Below are 18,788 nucleotides of genomic sequence, written 5' to 3'. Positions count from 1 at the left end.
TTTTCACATTCTGCTGCCTAAAAAATACAATTCAAAATGCATTAAAATAGGAGTTTGTTTCACTGATCTACACAACATCATCTACACTTTCAATGTGAAAGAACAATTATAGAAATATTCAAAAAGTAATTAAATAAAAAACCAAAAAGTCTTGATTGCATAAGCATTCACACCCTTTGTCATAACAAACCCAAATTAGCTCAGGTACAACAAATTGTTGTAACAAGGCACATAAGTTAAATACAGCCCACCTGTGTCCGATCACAGTAGTTCAACTGATTTGAATACTCCTGGATGAAGAATCAAGCTGTTTCTGTTGTATGAAGTGAATTTGAAGCAAATGGCAAAACATGCCAAACAAGGAGCTGCCAAAAGAACTCCGGGATAAAGTTATTGAAAGGTACAGATTGTGGGAAGGCTATAAGAAACTTTCAATGTCTTTGAATATCCCTTGGGGCACTGTCAGGTCCATCATTGTAAAGTGGAAACAGTTTGGCACCACCAAGACACTGCCTCGATCAGGCCGTCCCTCCAAAGTCAGTAGCCGTGGCTTAAGGAAACTGCTGAGGGAGGTCACTGTGAGGCCTAAGATTACTTTAAAAGAACTACAGAGGTCTCTGGCTGAGATTGGGGAAAATGTTGACTGTTCAACAATTTCAAGAGTACTCCACATGGTCTGTAAGGGAGGGTGGCAAGAAGGAAGCCACTGCTGAAAAAAAGCCATACAATGTGCCGCATAGCTTTTGCAAAGAAACACTTAAGACACTGCACGCATGTGGGAGAAGGTTTTGTGGTCTGATGAGACCAAAGTGGAACTTTTTGGTCTCAATGCTAAGCAATATGTGTGGCGTAAACCAAACACGGCACATCACCCTGCTAACACCATCCCTACAGTAAAGCATGGTGGTGGCAGCATTATGTTTTGGGGATGCTTTGCAGCAGCGGGGACAGGGAGGCTTGTGAAGATCGAGGGAAAGACGGATGGTGCAAAGTACAGGCAGATCCTGGAGGAAAACCTGTTCCAGTCTGCCAGAGACCTGGGACTGGGGAGAAGATTCACCTTTCAGCTGGACAATGATCCTAAGCACAAAGCAAAAGCAACAATGGAGTGGCTCAGCAAGAAGAAAGTGAATGTCCTCGAGTGGCCTAGTCAAAGCCCAGACCTGAATCCTATAGAAGGTCTGTGGCAAGACTTGAAGACTGCAGTCCACAGACGATCCCCAGCTAACTTGAAAGAGCTTGAGTTATTCTGCCAAGAAGAATGGGCAAAAACTGCTCTATCCCACTGTGCTAAGTTGGTAGACACTTACCCAAAACGACTCATGGCTGTTATTGCTGCAAAAGGGGCTTGCACCAAGTATTGACTCAAGGGGTGTGAAGACTTATGCAATCAAGACTTTTTATTTTTTTATTTTTAATTACTTTGTGAATATTTCTATAATTGTTCTTTCACATTGAAAGTGTAGATGATGTTGTGCAGATCAGTGAAACAAACTCCTACTTTAATGCATTTTGAATTGTATTTTTTAGGCAGCAGAATGTGAACAATGTTCAAGGGTGTGAAGACTTTTTCAAGGCACTGTATGTATTTTGTCAAGTTTCAACTTCACTTGGAAGTATTAATTGATAGATTTATGACTTCAAGGAGGTAGGAACGCCCTACTTCTAACCTGCCAATCATTTACCTAGGTGATTTTGAGTGAGTCTATTGTGGAGAATTGACCTATCGAACAAGATGATTAGCTCATTTGAATATGGCTTCAAAAATTGGTGGAACTGTGAGACAATCCCACTTTTTAAATAAATAAGAACCTGTGTTTCTTGGAGATCGATGTTCGCTAGCTGCCTACCTACCATCTCCCTACCTGCTTGACACCTGCCTGCCTGCCTTCATCACAACACCGTATCATGTAATTATTAATTATCATGTATTTAATGGCCTTTAACAAGCTGCTCCTCTTTATAGAGGTTCATTGCCTTCATCTACATCCTCAGTAGACATTTGTAAGGATGTTTACCGACTACGAGAGAGTTTTGTACGCTCACTGAGTACGGTCTTCTCGATTAATATCCAGACGTTATCGCTGTTTGTACACCTGAATTAAATAATGAGCACTAATAAAAGTCTTGACTTAACACCGCTTCAATTATTTTAGTTGTGTTTTAGGATTAAACCTATGAATTGGGTTTAAGAAGACGTCAAAATATTTGTATGCAGTTCAGTTTTGGCATTTAATTTCGTACGTTAATGTATTTATACACAAACTTACTTTTTTTTTTATTAGGTTGTTAGGTTTCTGAGAATATATATATATATATATATATATATATATATATATATATATATATATATACACATACACACACACACACTACCGGTCAAAAGTTTTAGAACACCTCCATTTTTCCAGTTTTTATTGAAATTTACGCAGTTTAATGTCTCAATATACTCTGAAATTAAAGCATAGAACAAATAAACAATTGGAGATAAAAAAGAAATCATGGAATCGTTTTGTTTAACAAAATTTAATCTAAATTTTTGACTCATCAAAGTAGCCACCTTTTGCAGATATAACAGCCGAACACACTCGTGGCATTCTTTCTACAATGGACATCAAATATTGTTCGGAAAGTTCTTCCCAACACTGTTGCAGAAGTTCCCACAAATGTGTTGCACTTGTAGGTTGCTTTGCTTTCACCCTTCTGTCCAGTTCATCCCAAACCAGCTCGATGGGGTTTAAGTCTGGAGACTGTGCTGGCCATTCCATGATTTGAAGCCTACCGTCTTGTTCTTTTCTTCTAAGGTAGTTCTGACATAGCCTGGAGGTATGTTTTGGGTCATTATCTTACTGTAGGATGAACCCCTGACCAACTAGGTGTATACTAGAGGGTATTGCATGGCGCTGCAAAATGCTGTGGTAGCAGTTCTGGTTCAGGATGCCACTCACTCTGTGCAAGTCGCCGACACTGGATCCAGCAAAAGAGCCCCAGACCATCACGCTTTCTCCTCCATGTTTGACAGTTTGGTCACACACCGAGGAACCATCCTTTCGCCTACTCGACGGCATACAAAAACCCTGCGTGATGAACCGAAGATTTCAAATTTTGATTCATCAGTCCATAAGACCTTCTTCCAGTCTTCAGTAGTCCACTGGCGGTGCTTCATGGCCCAGGCAAGCCTCTTTTTCTTATTTTGCCATCTTAGCAATGGCTTTCTTACTGGCACTCGACCTGTCAAACCTGCAGCTCGAAGTCTTCTCTTCACAGTTGAAACTGAGACTTGCTTACTTCGACCAGTGTTAAGCTGTGCTTGAAGCTGTTGTCCTGTCAGCCGCCTATCAAGCAAGCTGTTGACTCTCAGAAACTTGTCTTCTGATTCTGTTGTGGCTTTGGGTCTGCCAGACCTCTTCCTGTCAGAGTTTCCTCCAGTTTCCAAGTGCCTTTTGATGGTGTAGGAAACCGTACTCACTGACACCTTGGCTTTCTTTGCAATTTCTCTAAAGGAAAGACCTACACTTTTAAGGGTTATAATGGTCTGTCTGTCTTCCTTTGTTAATTGCCTTTTTCTCGCCATTATGAGAGCAATATACTACTTCCTGCAGTACAATACTGTCCAAATAATGCTTAAGAGGGTGTAGTAACACAGTCTGTTCCAACACTGCTTTTATACCGACAGAGGGTTTGTAAGTAATCAACAAAAGTTGGGACACCTCTAGGAATTGTTAGCATCAACTTTCAAGGCTTAATTTACTTCCATTGCTGCAGAACAGCTGTAAGTTGTTAACCCATTACTTGTTCCCTGAAAAAGGCCTTTTTGTATAACTCTGAAATGTACATTATTTTTCAGTTTTTGGTAACCTAAACTTTTTTTTTTTAACCTCTGGCAGTTTACCGCTTACCTTTGTACCATTTCAGGTTATTCACTGGACTTGAACTGCTTAAATTTCAATAAAAACTGGAAAAATGGGGGTGTTCTAAAACTTTTGACTGGTAGTGTATATACACACAGACTGAGTGTACAAAACATTAGGAACACCTGCTCTTTCAAGAAAATAGACTGACGAGGTGAATCCAGGTGAAAGCTATGATCCCTTATTGATGTAACCTGTTAAATCCACTAAAATCAGTGTAGATGAAGGGGAGACAGGTTAAAGAAGAATTTTTTTATTTTTTTTATTTTTTTTTATAAATTTAGTCGTTGCCAATTATTTTTTATTATTTTCTCCCCAATTTGAAATGGCCAATTATTTTTTTAAGCTCAGCTCACCGCAACCACCACTGCGCTGACTCGGGAGGGCGAAGACGAACACTGCACACTGCGGACACACCATGCAGCCACCCAAGAGCTACAGCGTTGGAGGACAACGCAGCTCTCGGGCAGCTTACAGGCAAGCCCGCAGGCGCCCCGCCAGACTACAGGGGTCGCTGGTGCACGGTGAGCCGAGGACACCCTGGCTGACCTAACCCTCCCTCCCTCCGGGCGACGCTCGGCCAATTGTGCGCCGCCCCCTGGGAGCTCCCGTCCATGGTCGGCTGTGGAATAGCCTGGACTCAAACTCGTGACGTCCAGACTATAGAGCGCATCCTGCACTCCACGTGGAGCGCCTTTACTGGATGCGCAACTCGGGAGCCCCAAAAAGAAGAATTTTTAAGCCTTGACACAATTGAGACATGGATTGTGTATGTGTGCCTGTAACAGGGCAAGCAGCCCTGTACAGGGTTTGTTTATTTTAGAACGGGGTTTCCCCCTCCGCCCCTGTGTTACTTTGTATTTTTTTGTGATTTATGTATTTATTATTTATGACGGCGAGGAGCCGTGTGGTATTATTTTTGTTGTAGTATTATTATCGTTATGATTTATTTATTATGTATTTGTGTCAGCGAAGCGCCAAAGGGTTTGTTTATTGTTTTATTTAAAGTGTGTTCTGGCAGAGGCGAGAGTGGGTACTCGTCCTCTGCCAGGAATAATTAAATTAAAAACCTCGTGCAGAAGGTGGCCATCTCCAGAATTAAGTGATTAATGTGTTGCTAAATCGGGAGATGGTCACCTGCATATGAGCTTGCAGCTCTCTGCGCTCTGGGTGGGTGTTAGAGCGGAGAGAGCGAGCGAAAAACGAAACTAAAAGAAAAAACGTAAAGGATCAGTGAAGGCTATTGCCCAGCCTGATCGTGTATTTTGTGTTCGTGATTTTGTTTCTGTTTAAACCTTTTATTTTCGCTCTGTGAGCAAGTCTTTTTGTTAAAACCTTTTATTTTATGTTTGTATTATTTAAATAAAACGGCGCTGCTGTGTCTCTTTATTTTAAACTGCAGTATTTGGTGTCAGTATTTTTACTTCCTGCATCTGTCCTGACGTCACAGCCCAGCCATCCTGTCACAGCCATTCAGAGGGTAAATGGGCAAGACAAAAGATTTAAGTGCCTTTGAACAGGGTATGGTAGTAGGTGCCAGGCGTGCTGGTTTGAATGTCAAGAACTGCAACGCTGCTGGGTTTTTCACGCTCACCAGTTTCCCGTGTGTATCAAGGATGGTCCACCACCCAAAGGACATCCAGCCAACATCCAGATGAAAGAGGCCAAAGGAGGCTGACACGAATTGTGCAGAGCAACAGACGGGACACAGTTAGTCAACTGACAGTCCAGTACAACATAGGTGCCGAAAGACCACAAAAGAATGCACAACTTGTCGTACCTTGACACGAATGGGGTATGGCAGCCGACGACCTAACAGAGTTCCACTTCTTTCAGCAAAACACAAGAAACTGCGGTTGCAGTGGGCTAAAAAACGAAAACACTGGACACTGGAGGATTGGAAAAACATTGCCTGGTCTGATGAATCTCGGTTCCTGCTGTTTCACACTGATGGGAGGACTAGGGTATGGAGAAAACAACATGAGTACATGGATCCATCATGCCGCGTGTCAACATTGCAGGCTGGTGGTGGTGGTGTGATGGTGTGGGGTGTGTTTTCATGACACACACTGGGCCCCTTGATAAAAGTGGAGCAATGTTTGAATGCCACAGGATATCTGAACATCATTGCCAATCAGGTGCATCCCTTCATGGCAGCAGTGTATCCATCTGCTAATGGATTGTCCAGGAATGGTTCCACGAACATGACCGTGAATTCAGCTTACTGCAGTGGCCTGCCCAGTCACCAGATCTCAATCCAATTGAGCATCTGTGGGATGAGATGGAACGAGCTATTCGGAGTAGAGATCCACTACCAGCCAACTTGACACAACTGTGGGAAGCATTGGAGTCAACATGGGCCAGCATCCCTGTGGAATGCTTTCGACACCTTGTAGAGTCCATGCCCCGACGAATTGAGGCTGTTCTGAGGGCAAAAGGGGGTGCAACTCAATATTAGGAAGGTGTTCCTAATGTTTTGTACAAAGAGCTTAGTCCTGTGCTCCATAATAAAGCTGGGAATCAGATGAGCCCGAACTTTGTTCCACGTCTTTTTTCACTGCAATTGGTACTAACTTAGTACAGAGCTGGGGATGATCCTGAGATTGTACCGTACTAGCCATTTCACAACTTAGTAGGGAGCTGCGTACTAAATCCACAAATTTATTGCAATTGACCTAGAGTGTATCCCCTAAGTCTGGCATCAAAAGGCATGATATTGGTTGTCTCTGTCACCAATTGGTTTGTAAATTCATGACACATATTCAGTATATTTAGATTCAAAATAATTAAGTAAAATCAATTTACCTAGGAGACTGGCGATCAATGGTTGACATTTTCAAAACACCACACAGTTTTTCTATGAAGTTGCTGGTAAGATGAGAATTGCAGACGGAAATACTTGGACAGATATATTTTGGAATAATCAAAGTGCAGATGTTCAAAATGAAATCTTCGGGGAGATCACCGTCAATTGATAACCTGAAAGAAAAAGTTGTCAAATTTCATAAACTCATTCTGTTCACTGCACATTGTTCATTGAGATAATCAACATAATCACACAATTTCCCCGTACATCCATTTGTGATCTAATCACATTTGATAAATGGATACATTGTTACTGCGTTTGTAGTCTGATACAGCCGCCAACATTTACTATAAATGAAATATGGTAAATTGCTGTTGGAAGACAGTGGCTGAAAGTCTTGATCTGTGTGAAATTGACTCTAATAACAAACAATCTCAAACCACCACTGGAACACATTAATAAATCCACTATTCATTTTTAAAAACTGAATTCGTCTGCATAAGACTGCCTGCTTCAAGCTGATTCTACTGCGCAATGGACAATTTAACTGTAATACATTACAGCTGTTTACCCTTCATTAGTGTGAAAAAACCTCACCCAATAAAATAACTAAACCTGCAGAAAAACCTGTTGAATATAAGTATGTAAACTGTTTACGAATTATAAAATGGGTCATTAAATACTCTATCCTGATTGGTCAAACAGGTCACACGGGGGTGCTGATGATTACAGCATATCGCCATGGGTCCGCACTTATTTTCAAAAAGGGGCAAATCACTGGTAGATATCCATACGCCACTAGAATTAAAAAAGAAATTAAAAAAAACTGTAACCATATTTAAAATCGTAATAAAGATGACTGACGAGATGTGTCAATTTTGATGTTTTGAGAAACCGAACTCTAGATGAGATTTTGGAGGAGTCTGAAATATTGAGACTTACAAAAGTAATTCCTCTGTCTGATCTAAATAATTTGCTATGGGAGCTTTATGCCACTGCCCGTAGCTCAGATGGACAGGAGTATTCAATCTCAAGCTGTGTGACCCTGCGAGCCGGTCTTAACCGTTTTTCAAACAGTCCAGTCATAAACTGTAAAGTGAATTTGAGAAGCGACCGAGTAAAATGCAAACACACATGTTTGTTGCCACTGTGAAGCGGTACTGCAAATCTGGCATGGATACATCCTGTCACTACCCCCGGATCACAAGGACGATTAAAAAAAAAACCAGCACTGTCACCTGACACTGCTGGGGAAGTACTATTATTATTTTTTTTGGTGGTTTAAACAAACGCAGGTCTTGTGAGAAAGGTTTGGTTTGATGTGCAACTAAATATGACCAGACGTGGCAAAGAAAGTCTGCGTGATTTAAAAGCAGACTCGTTTGTGCTTCACTATGATGAAAACGGCCAGGAATATTTCACTTTAAATTTTAATGAACAAACCAAGAATCACAAGAATTATAATGAATCAAATAAAGAAAAACTGAGGTTTCATTTACTCCATCCCCGGCAATCCTCTCTGCCCGTACTAAATTTGAAAAAAATAATTAGAAACACCAGATATCTGTGAATCTTCAAAACTGCAAATTCAATCGCAATGTTCAATTTAACATCTAAAAAAAGTGCTTCTTGTTTTTAATCAGTAAAATGTTTATTTTTTAATTAATTCATTTTTGGGTTCTTTCTTTTTTTTTTTAAGGGACTATGTTTTCTTAGGTCAGGCAGAGGCAGAAGGATATTTAATAAAATGACTTTTTTTTTTTCTATTTAGTTAGTTGACCCATTTTATAAGCGCAATAAGGCACTTTAGGGTGTGTGATACACTCTAACATCACCACACCCCGGGCGGTTGCAACGCACCCGATGTGTGCTGATATTAGAGCATATCACACACCCTGTCCTGCCTTACTGCTTACATAACAACTGCATTTACACTAATGAACACAACCTGGAGCTGACCAGGGCAGTGCTTGATCTGTGAATGTGTAAAGCACATTGTTAAGTGCATGACACATGGGCAATCAAAAACATAACTCACATTGTTTTTTTAATTATGGCTTACTTTGTTTACACACACTAATGTGGGGTAAAATTACTCTGGTAGTAATGAATGGGAACTCAAAACTACCCCAGGAGGTGGATTAGTTAGTCCAGTAGTCAGTCGCACTCAAAGGGGCATTAAGATTAGTGTGAACAAATCAGCTTGTGTTCAGAAGGCACTCAACACCTCTCTCAAGTGCCAGTGTGGAAACGGCATCAATATTACAATACTGGATACTGGCATCAATATCACTGTTACTGCACATCCTGTGTCCTACTTGGCTTAAAATAGACATAAGGATATTTTACACACAACTTTATAAAAAGAGTGCTTTTATTTTTTTTTGTTTATTTATTATTGTTTTGTTTCTTTTTCAACTCTCCTTCAAACAATAACAACTTTGTAAACATTCTCTGCACGTCACAGCGCATTGCTGGACTCTGTTGCTTTCACCTGCGTTCATCACACACCTGTTTCTGCAGCCTCCCATCAAGGATTGTTACTGTTTCATCTCCCCTGCCGGTGTGAGAGGCAGCGAGTGCGGCATTCGAGTAAAGACTTCGAAGAAGGACCCTGGCTGTTCTCAGGTGTTCTTTATTTTATTAGTTAGTTTGTCGTGTGTTTAATGTTTATAATTCTTCATTTGTTTTTTTGTTTACTATGTCTTTTCATCTGTTATTTCTCTCTGTATCTCTTTGCTCTCCTTCCTCTTGTGCCGCTCCTTCTCTTCCCTTATCCCCCAGTGGTGGAACCAGCTCCCGGTGAACCTCAGGACTGTTCAATCTTTTACTGCTTTCCACCGTCTTCTCAAAACTCACTTATTCAACCTTTATTTGTAAACTCCTATTTACTTATCTTTTTATATTTTCCTTTATTGTTTGTTATTTTGTATATATTGTATACATGTGTTTGCATTTTTTTATTGACTAACTTTTTTGTATTTCATATTTGTTTAATTTCTGTAAGTCACTTTGGATAAAAACATCTGCTAAATGATTAAAAGATAATAACAATTTCAATGAATGTTCTTACCCTTCCTCGCCAACCATTTCAACACATGTGAAACAGGACAATGTCAGCCCTTCTTTTGTCATCTTTATATCCAGACCCAAGGATACCCGGCAGGGGTGTGTAGAAAGCATCTGACAGAAGTCCATTACTGTGTCTTTGGTGAGGTGACTGGAGTTAATTCTATAATGAAATAGAGTGTGGTTAACAATGGCTAGATTTACAATGAAAATAAAAGGGAGCACGCTATGATTATAGAATTCATGAAAAAAGATTCCTTGACCCTGTCCTTTTTTATTTTGACACAGGTTTACAAGAAACCTCTAAGTGTCATCCCAGTGAGTGTCATTTCATGGTAATTAGGAGGGGCTGTGGTAATATTTGATATCACGCATCTTAAGCATGTATCAATAATTAAAAGTGCATTGCATTAAAAAGGGTATTCACAATGGAATTTAAGATTTTAGAATGATATTACAGACACTTTCCAATTCTGATTACCTAATCGGAGGGCATCTGGGTTTGCAGCAGAAGTAACTGCAGAGCTCTACTGATCATCTCTGTATTTTACATCTTCAAGGATGGTTACATTTATTTATTTGTTAAATGTTTCTATTAAGATTCCCTCATAGCATATTTTTTTAACTATGTAAGTTAAGGTGTGCTTTGTTTTTTTTTTTTTTTTTTATTTGGTTATTCAGCAATGTGACCATCATCATTACTACACTAATATGAACTTCATGAAAAATGTGTTTGATAAAAGATGTACAAATCTTAACTTCAAATCAATTCATTTTAAAAGTAAGAATAAAAGGATATACTACTAGAATTACTATAAGAAAAGTATTTTCATTAAAATTTTCAACAAAGGGATTCAGTGACACTTGCCTGTTACCATGCTATCATTCTTCAATCAATGTAACTGAAAAAAGCAGCTTATAGATTTCTTATCGGTTAAGATTGTTTTTTGTTTTGTTTGAATCCATAATGACTGAGCAGCTGTAATCCACTGGCCTTTGCTTTCTCTAACATTCTTTTCCTTTGGTCCATCACACATCTCCACCATCGTTGGAATATGAACTTCATAAAATTGTGTCTGCTCAAAGATGTACGATTCAATTCACTTCAATCAATTATTTTTTAAAGAAAAGATAAAATGACTATTATAAGAAGTATTTTTCTTTAAATATTTTTCAACAGGGGATTGATCTAAACAGAGAGCTCAGTTTGTTGCTGAGATATCAGTGATGTATCAGCCACACTGAAGGTATGTATATCAATTTGTATATTGCATTTATAATTTATATGTACAAAATGTACAGTGTATATAGATGAACTTGCAATGGGATTACATGAGATAAGGGAGTCAGTAAGATGATGCTTCTTCAATTTGTTCCATGAATTTGATGCATTCTGACCCACAGCACATCCATTCCGGAATGATTATGGTAAGATGACATCCATTCTGGATGCCAACAGTCTTTGTAAACGTAGCCAATGTGTATGCTTGGTAAGCTCAAGGTGGCTGCTGTCTGACAAAAGCTTGTGCTTGGAATCTTAAAACACTGAAATCTGGCTGAGATAGAACTGTGTACATTTTATGCAGTTGTGCAAATGTGCTTATTATTGTTTATGTACAAAAAGGTAGTAGATTACTGCCTGGGATCAACGCTTGTATGTTCTTGTTTGCAAGCCCAAACATGAATTGAACTACATTTAAGAGACATCTGTTATGAAGGGAGTCATTGAGCAAGGTATTTATTTCTTCATCAGACATGCCTGAAACACAAAACATGGCAGCAAATAGCTCTTGGATACTTAAATGCAGAAAATGGTATGCAGATCCACAGCTAAGGCCCTGCTTAAACTGTATTTTGCTGAGAAATGCAGATACACCTTGAACTGGACTGGAAATAAGCTTTTCCAGTTCTTCTTTCTGAAATAAAAATTGCTGTTTCCTGACTCCTCCCAAAGCCAGTGGGCCAAGCTTGTGAATGATATCCGATGGTGAATTGTTACCATGGTGTCTGCATAGGGTAATTACAAAGTGAACAAAAACTTGGGTGGCTGTTTTCAAGTTCCTGTTAAGTTCTTCTCCACAAGCAATGCTCTGTTTTATTACTTCACAAACAATCCAACAGACAACTGGAACAAAACACAGAGTCGACACAGATTCATTTTCTTTGATGTAGTTTAGGGCTTGTTCAGCTTGCTCCTTGGTTTGAAAATACTTAGACACATATTCCTGTATTTCATGCTCTGAAAACCCAAGAAGATCTGCAAAGCGTTGCAGAGTCACACTTGTTTCAAGAGTTTCTAAAGAGGAAGGCCTTGTTGTGATTAACAGGGTAGATTTGGAAAGAATTTTCCTTTTAAGAAGCCGATTGACTGTGATTGCAACTGGCTGTTTTGTACGCTCATCTCCACCCTCATCTTGATCCAAAGGAAACTTCCATTCATCAAAACCATCCATCAAGAAAAGGAGTTTTTCTGGACAAGCTAGTATTTCCTTAAGATTTAAATCACTGTACTGGTCGGAGAGCAATTCGATCAAGCTAACGTCACCTTTTGTATTGAGCTTTCTAAAGTCAAAATGAAAAACATAATCAAACGTGTCCTGGAAGATGTTCTTTGATGCCCAGTCAAACATGATTTTGTTAACTGTGAATGTTTTTCCAATTCCTGCTGGTCCTTGGAGTACAACAGTTGTTGGTATTTCTCCATTTTCATCTGGAGCAAATACATCTTTCACTTGAATGCACATGGCTTCATCGCTTTTATATTTCTTTCTCCACTCCAGATGTCCTCTTGATTTCAGCTCATCTTCCCTTTCCTTTAACTTCGGGTGTCTTCTGAGGATGAGCAGCTTTGTGTATCTTTTATTAAAATCCACCCATTCCCCTGTTAGGGAATTGTAGTCTTTCATTTTTCCATATTTTTTTTCTACTTCTTTTTTGTAATTTTGTTGACAAACTGCAAAATTGTAAAAGTTTTATTAAATCTTTCATATTGTTACAAAACAAACTCTTTCAGCATAAAAAACATCAATACCACTTACTGATGAATGGGTATTCCCACCCCAAAATCTAACTGCAACTAATCTGAAGAATCACATTTCTACCACAGTAAAAGAGTAGCAAAGTATCAAAGCCTAGTGAATGCCTGGTAAGACATTAAAGCATTGTAAATTCCAGAGAGGTATGGTAAAGCATTATTTTAATATATGGAGAACCATGGTAAATGCATGTTTAATGGAATGAATTGGCATCTCAGCTCATTAAATGGAATTGTTAATTATGTTTTGAGTTTTTACAATATGCATTAGGGTATTATTTTATTAGTAGGTACAGATACTATATTCCGGATACCACCATTTCCAAAAAGTACAAGAGTGTGGTAGGTGTGAGAGGGATGGATTTCTAGACTATAATACAAGTGTGACATTGTTACTGATTCAGGGGAGTTCTTTTTGTAGTTTCTCCAGTTTCATTTATATTCTTCTATATAATTCTGCGGTCTGCATTCAAATGTGAAGTTTTCATTATAATTATGAAAAACATTCAATCCACTTACATGAATGCAAGTCTAATGATTTTGCAGAATTACAGTGCTTTTAAATATATGTAACAATAACATGGTATAATACCTACTTATCTTTCTTTTGTTCGAGTCTGGCTCTTCCAGTGCTGAAAGATAAACAGAAATGTCAGAATGAATAATTGTGTGGTGTAGACCGTTCCAGCAAAACAATGTTATATAGATATACACACGCACGCACGCACACACGTGCACACACTGTCAGACACACACACTGACACACAGACACACACGCATGCACACGAAAGTATTTGGGCAAAAAGTTTCTAAATTTCTAATTGTTCTATTCAACTATATAAAGTAGAGATTCAGCTTTATAATAAAACACCACATTATTACATAACATGCACAAAATGAAAAATAACATGCAAAAACTAATTGTATTTGTTTATTCACCGTGTGTGTGGTTGTTTATGTTACTGATTAGTGTAATTACTGCAGCTTAAGTGAAAGTGTCATTTTAACTGAACCAAATAGCATTGGAATTGTAAATTCAGCAAACAATTCTGCTGTAATTGACCCCCAGGTCTGATCCCATTCACTCATATTTTATCATGTAAATAAATCACTTGATAGGGAAATTATAATGCAGAGCTGTGTGCTGCTCACCTACTGTAATCAATGGAGTTCTAATGCAGGGCTGTGTGCTGCTCTCCTACTGTATCAATGGAGCTCTAATGCAGAGCTGTGTGCTGCTCACCTACTGTATCAATGGAGTTCTAATGCAGAGCTGTGTGCTGCTCTCCTACTGTATCAATGGAGTTCTAATGCAGGGCTGTGTGCTGCTCACCTACTGTATCAATGGAGTTCTAATGCAGAGCTGTGTGCTGCTCTCCTACTGTATCAATGGAGTTCTAATACAGAGCTGTGTGCTGCTCACCTACTGTATCAATGGAGTTCTAATGCAGAGCTGTGTGCTGCTCTCCTACTGTATCAATGGAGTTCTAATGCAGAGCTGTGTGCTGCTCTCCTACTGTATCAATGGAGTTCTAATGCAGGGCTGTGTGCTGCTCTCCTACTGTATCAATGGAGTTCTAATGCAGAGCTGTGTGCTGCTCTCTTACTGTATCAATGGAGATACTTATACAATTATAATTAGGGTTTCCGGCATTTACTTTTTTACAAAATTCGGCAGGTATTTATCTGTACTTATTTGAAGGCCCATGAAACAGGTAAAAAGCGGTTCAAATAAATCCCTCCCCTCCTCCCTCTCCTCTCTCTCACCTGGTTTGTTGTCATGATCACTTTTCTTTCTCTCGTCTCTTTCTGGAAGGAGAGAGTGAACAAACATTTTACTACAATCGTACTGGAAACAAGATAAAAAGCTTTTTTTATTTTTTCCCCCCCACTGTTTGACAATAAACTGTCTGTCTCTACAGCCTGCTTTTAGAAGCCTGCTTTTTCTCATCTTGAATAAGCACCTCTCCCCCTTCCCCCCTTTTTCCCCCTCTTCTCCTCCACCCCCTACCCTCCTCCCCCGTTCCTTCTCCCCCCTCCCCTTTCTTCTCCTCCACCCCCTTCCCTCCTCCCTGTTCCTTCTCCCCCCTCCCCTTTCTTCTCCTCCCCTCCCCTTTCTTCTCCTCCACCCCTTCCCTCCTCCCCCCTTCCTTCTCCCCCCTCTCCTTTCTTCTCCTCCCCTCCCCTCTCCTCCCCTTCCCCACCCCGTTCTCTTCTCCCCCCTTCCCCTTCCCCATTCACCCTCCTTCTCCCCCTTCCCTTCCCCCATTCACCCTCCTTCTCCCCCCCTTTTCCCTGTCCCTTCCCTCCTCCTCCACCCTTCCCTCCTCCTCCTCCCCCCTTCCCCTTTTTCCCCCCTTCCCCCTTCTCCACCTCCTTCCTTTTCCCCCACCCCTTCCCCCCTCCTCCATGTTGACATGCATTTACCATTACCGACGTTGACGTTAATAAGGACATTGTCAATGCTGTGTCCTTGCAAATGTGGAGCCACTATGATGGACCTATTCTCAGCAGAGTATGAAATGGACGACTGACCAGGGGAGTCTGTTCATATAAACAAGACAAAAGAGATTAAGATGTGACATTTATATTGACATACTGTGACCATTTCAAATGGTTTGATTCTATTCTGTTCTATTTTGTTCTGGGGGTGCAAGCAGTGCGGCCACACAGGGTGCTGGCCTGAAGGGGGCGGCAATTGGCTGACAAAATACATTCATTTTGCTGTGTTCATTTTTTATTTGTGACCTGCTATTCTGTCTGATTAATGGATTTCTTTCTTTTTTAATTGTATGCATTGTATTGCTTGTTTTTACTGCTGTGATCTGTGATGTCTGTATGGTCTCTATATGTTTTATTGTAGAGCTTTGGGATACTATATTGTGTGTAAAAAGGGCACACGTTTTCTATGCTTTTGTTTTTATTTGCGCACTGCAGTTTCATGCTCTTTTTTTTTACGGTTAGCATGCAGCAATCACATTTATTCAATTGGATGTATGCTATTAGTGTGTATGCTATTAGTGTGTATGCTATTAGTATGTAGGCTATTAGAGTGTATGCTATTAGTGTGTATGCTATTAGTGTGTATGCTATTAGAGTGTATGCTATTAGTGTGTAGGCTATTAGTATGTAGGCTATTAGAGTGTACGCTATTAGAGTGTACGCTATTAGTGTGTACGCTATTAGAGTGTACGCTATTAGAGTGTATGCTATTAGAGTGTATGCTATATTGTGGTAATTTTGAGGTCTTGTCTTATTTGAAAGAACTGAAAGAGTTAAGAACATAAGGAAGTTTACAAACAAGAGGAGGCCATTCGGCCCATCTTGCTTGTTTGGTTGTTAGTAGCTTATTGATCCCAGAATCTCATCAAGCAGCTTCTTGAAGGATCCCAGGGTGTCAGCTTCAACAACATTACTGGGGAGTTGGTTCCAGACCCTCACAATTCTCTGTGTAAAAAAGTGCCTCCTATTTTCTGTTCTGAATGACCCTTTATCTAATCTCCATTTGTGACCCCTGGTCCTTGTTTCTTTTTTCAGGTCAAAAAAGTCCCCTGGGTCGACATTGTCTATACCTTTTAGGATTTTGAATGCTTGAATCAGATCACCGCGTAGTCTTCTTTGTTCAAGACTGAATAGATTAAATTCTTTTAGCCTGTCTGCATATGACATGCCTTTTAAACCCAGAATAATTCTGGTCGCTGTTCTTTGCACTCTTTCTAGGGCAGCAACATCCTTTTTGTAGTGAGGTGACCTGAACACAATATTCAAGGTGAGGTCTTACTAATGCATTGTAAAGTTTTAACATTACTTCCCTTGATTTAAATTCAACACTTCTCACAATATATCCGAGCATCTTGTTGGCCTTTTTTATAGCTTCCCCACATTGTCTAGATGAAGACATTTCCGAGTCAACATAAACTTCTAGGTCTTTTTCATAGTTCCCTTCTTCAATTTCAGTATCTCCCATATGATATTTATAATGCACATTTTTATTGCCTGCGTGCAGTACTTTACACTTCTCTATTAAATGTCATTTGCCATGTGTCTGCCCAGTTCTGAATGCTGTCTAGATCATTTTGAATGACCTTTGCTGCTGCAACAGTGTTTGCCACTCCCCCTATTTTTGTGTTGTTTGCAAATTTAACAAGTTTGCTTACTATACCAGAATCTAAGTCATTAAATGTAGATTAGGAATAGCAGAGGACCTAAAACTGATCCCCGTGGTACACCACTGGTTACCTCGCTCCATTTTGAGGTTTCTCCTCTAATCAGTACTTTCTGTTTTCTACATGTTAACCACTCCCTAATCCATGTGCATGCATTTCCTTGAATCCCTACTGCGTTCAGTTTGAGAACTAATCTTTTATGTGGGACTTTGTCAAAAGGTTTGTGGAAATCTAAATAAACCATGTCATATGTTTTGTAATTATCCATTGTCGATGTTGCATCCTCCAAAAAAATTAAGCAGGTTAAGCCCGTCGCACACAGCCCGACTCAAGCCGCCCCGACTCATCTCATCTCAACTGGCCGTACAGAATCTGGATGATCGTATCAGTGCGTGCCCTTAAAACCAAGATTATGCAGATTTCAGTCGGGATGTCTTCAGATTTGAAGATTCAACATGTTGAATCTTTTTCAGACGCAGTTTTGTTCGGATGTGATCAGTCTGTCTGTGTGCAGCGGTTGCCGACCAAGACTGACTGAGACTGATTAGTCATAAGGGTGTCAACCAATGGTAAGGCAGGTGTAAGTGACGTAGCTTGTCATGTAACTTGTCACAAGATGGCGGAATATTGCCAGCTTTAGTTCCACAGGTAAAAATACATTAGTCTTGAATTGCTCTGAGTGTCCTGAATTCAGAAATATCAGATATGTGCACATTTGAATAGGTTTTTTTAGGCGTTTACTAATCAAAGGTAAATGATCAATTTACCTTTTTATTATCAATCTACTGGCAGCCTATATTTTCTTACTGCGCTAAAACAGAAGTAACCGGTGTGTCTATCTCCAATAGGTCACAAATCACAAGCCCCTAGATCCACACGCTGAGAAAAAAAACCCCCACCAAAGTCAAATAAAAAAATCAACAGGTTGGATTTTATTTACCACAGGCTAAAGTGTAGTAGACAAGCTATACAAAAAGTCAAACACTGCCTGAAACATTTGCACGGTGTAAATGGTCAATTAATTAATAGGCTAAGCGCTTCTGCTTGCCTCGCAGCGCTGTCTCCGCCATCTAATCAGCATATGATGCCATGCATAATATGAGGGTCGCTATGTTGGGCTAAGTTAATACAAAAATGTGTACAGGGCAGTATTAATTAAATCTGCATACATAGTAATCGCCAGGATCCAGTTGTGGTCCGTCTAATTCAGTCTTAGCAGTGTGTGACACCCAGTTGGGAAAAACTCAACTGTGACGTCAAACCAAAACTGAGCACAACTGATCGCAGAATCTGTGCAAACTCAGATGAGATGAGTTGGGATGGCTTGAGTCGGGCTGTGTGCAGCGGGCTTTAGACACGATCGTGTATACAATTTCACTGCACGGTTCCATAATAAAAAAAAAAAGTTGAAGTTTATTTATGTATTTATTGTATGTATTTACCTAAACAATGTTAATATTCTTAATTGTGTGGATTACCAGAATTTTTTCTTTTCCCCCCATAAGACCTCCACCAGAACAGTGGATCTTTGAATATAAGAATACTACCGATTGAATACATTTTGTATTAAATGACATTTGAAAATATATACTTATTTTTAATGTACCTGCTGTACTATCACTGTCATAATAAATCCCATAAATATCAAGTATTAAAGAAGACAACTGGGAAGGTTTTTCAAAAGGGCCGCCTCCAGTTTCTGGTTTCTTTTTTGTATATTTTTTTTGGCCTCAGCCAGCAGATTTTTCATTTTTTTTAAATGTCATTTCCGGTACGATTTACAGCTGTGTTGATGGCATTTA

The 18,788-nt window shown here is 39.6% G+C and overlaps 1 protein-coding gene across 7 annotated transcripts in view; it reads right to left on the bottom strand.

Moving 5' to 3' along the window:
- The window catches only part of LOC131739428 (NACHT, LRR and PYD domains-containing protein 3-like), a 110,195-nt gene that overhangs the window by 69,727 nt on the left and 21,680 nt on the right, over nucleotides 1-18,788 (bottom strand). For 3 of the 7 annotated variants that reach the window (XM_059033397.1, XM_059033395.1, XM_059033393.1), the window contains exons 5-9: nucleotides 15,248-15,364; nucleotides 14,588-14,629; nucleotides 13,413-13,452; nucleotides 9,791-9,949; nucleotides 6,717-6,890 (exon numbers count right to left, since the gene is read on the bottom strand). In XM_059033397.1, the coding sequence (XP_058889380.1) occupies nucleotides 6,717-6,890; nucleotides 9,791-9,949; nucleotides 13,413-13,452; nucleotides 14,588-14,629; nucleotides 15,248-15,364 (532 nt within the window). The other 4 variants (XM_059033394.1, XM_059033399.1, XM_059033398.1 and 1 more) reach the window with 4 other exon arrangements.

Source organism: Acipenser ruthenus, chromosome 11 (assembly GCF_902713425.1).
Source record: "Acipenser ruthenus chromosome 11, fAciRut3.2 maternal haplotype, whole genome shotgun sequence".
Classification (NCBI taxonomy): domain Eukaryota; kingdom Metazoa; phylum Chordata; class Actinopteri; order Acipenseriformes; family Acipenseridae; genus Acipenser; species Acipenser ruthenus.
The sequence above is the reverse complement of the archived record's forward strand: the minus strand, read 5'-3'. Positions and strand labels throughout refer to the sequence as shown.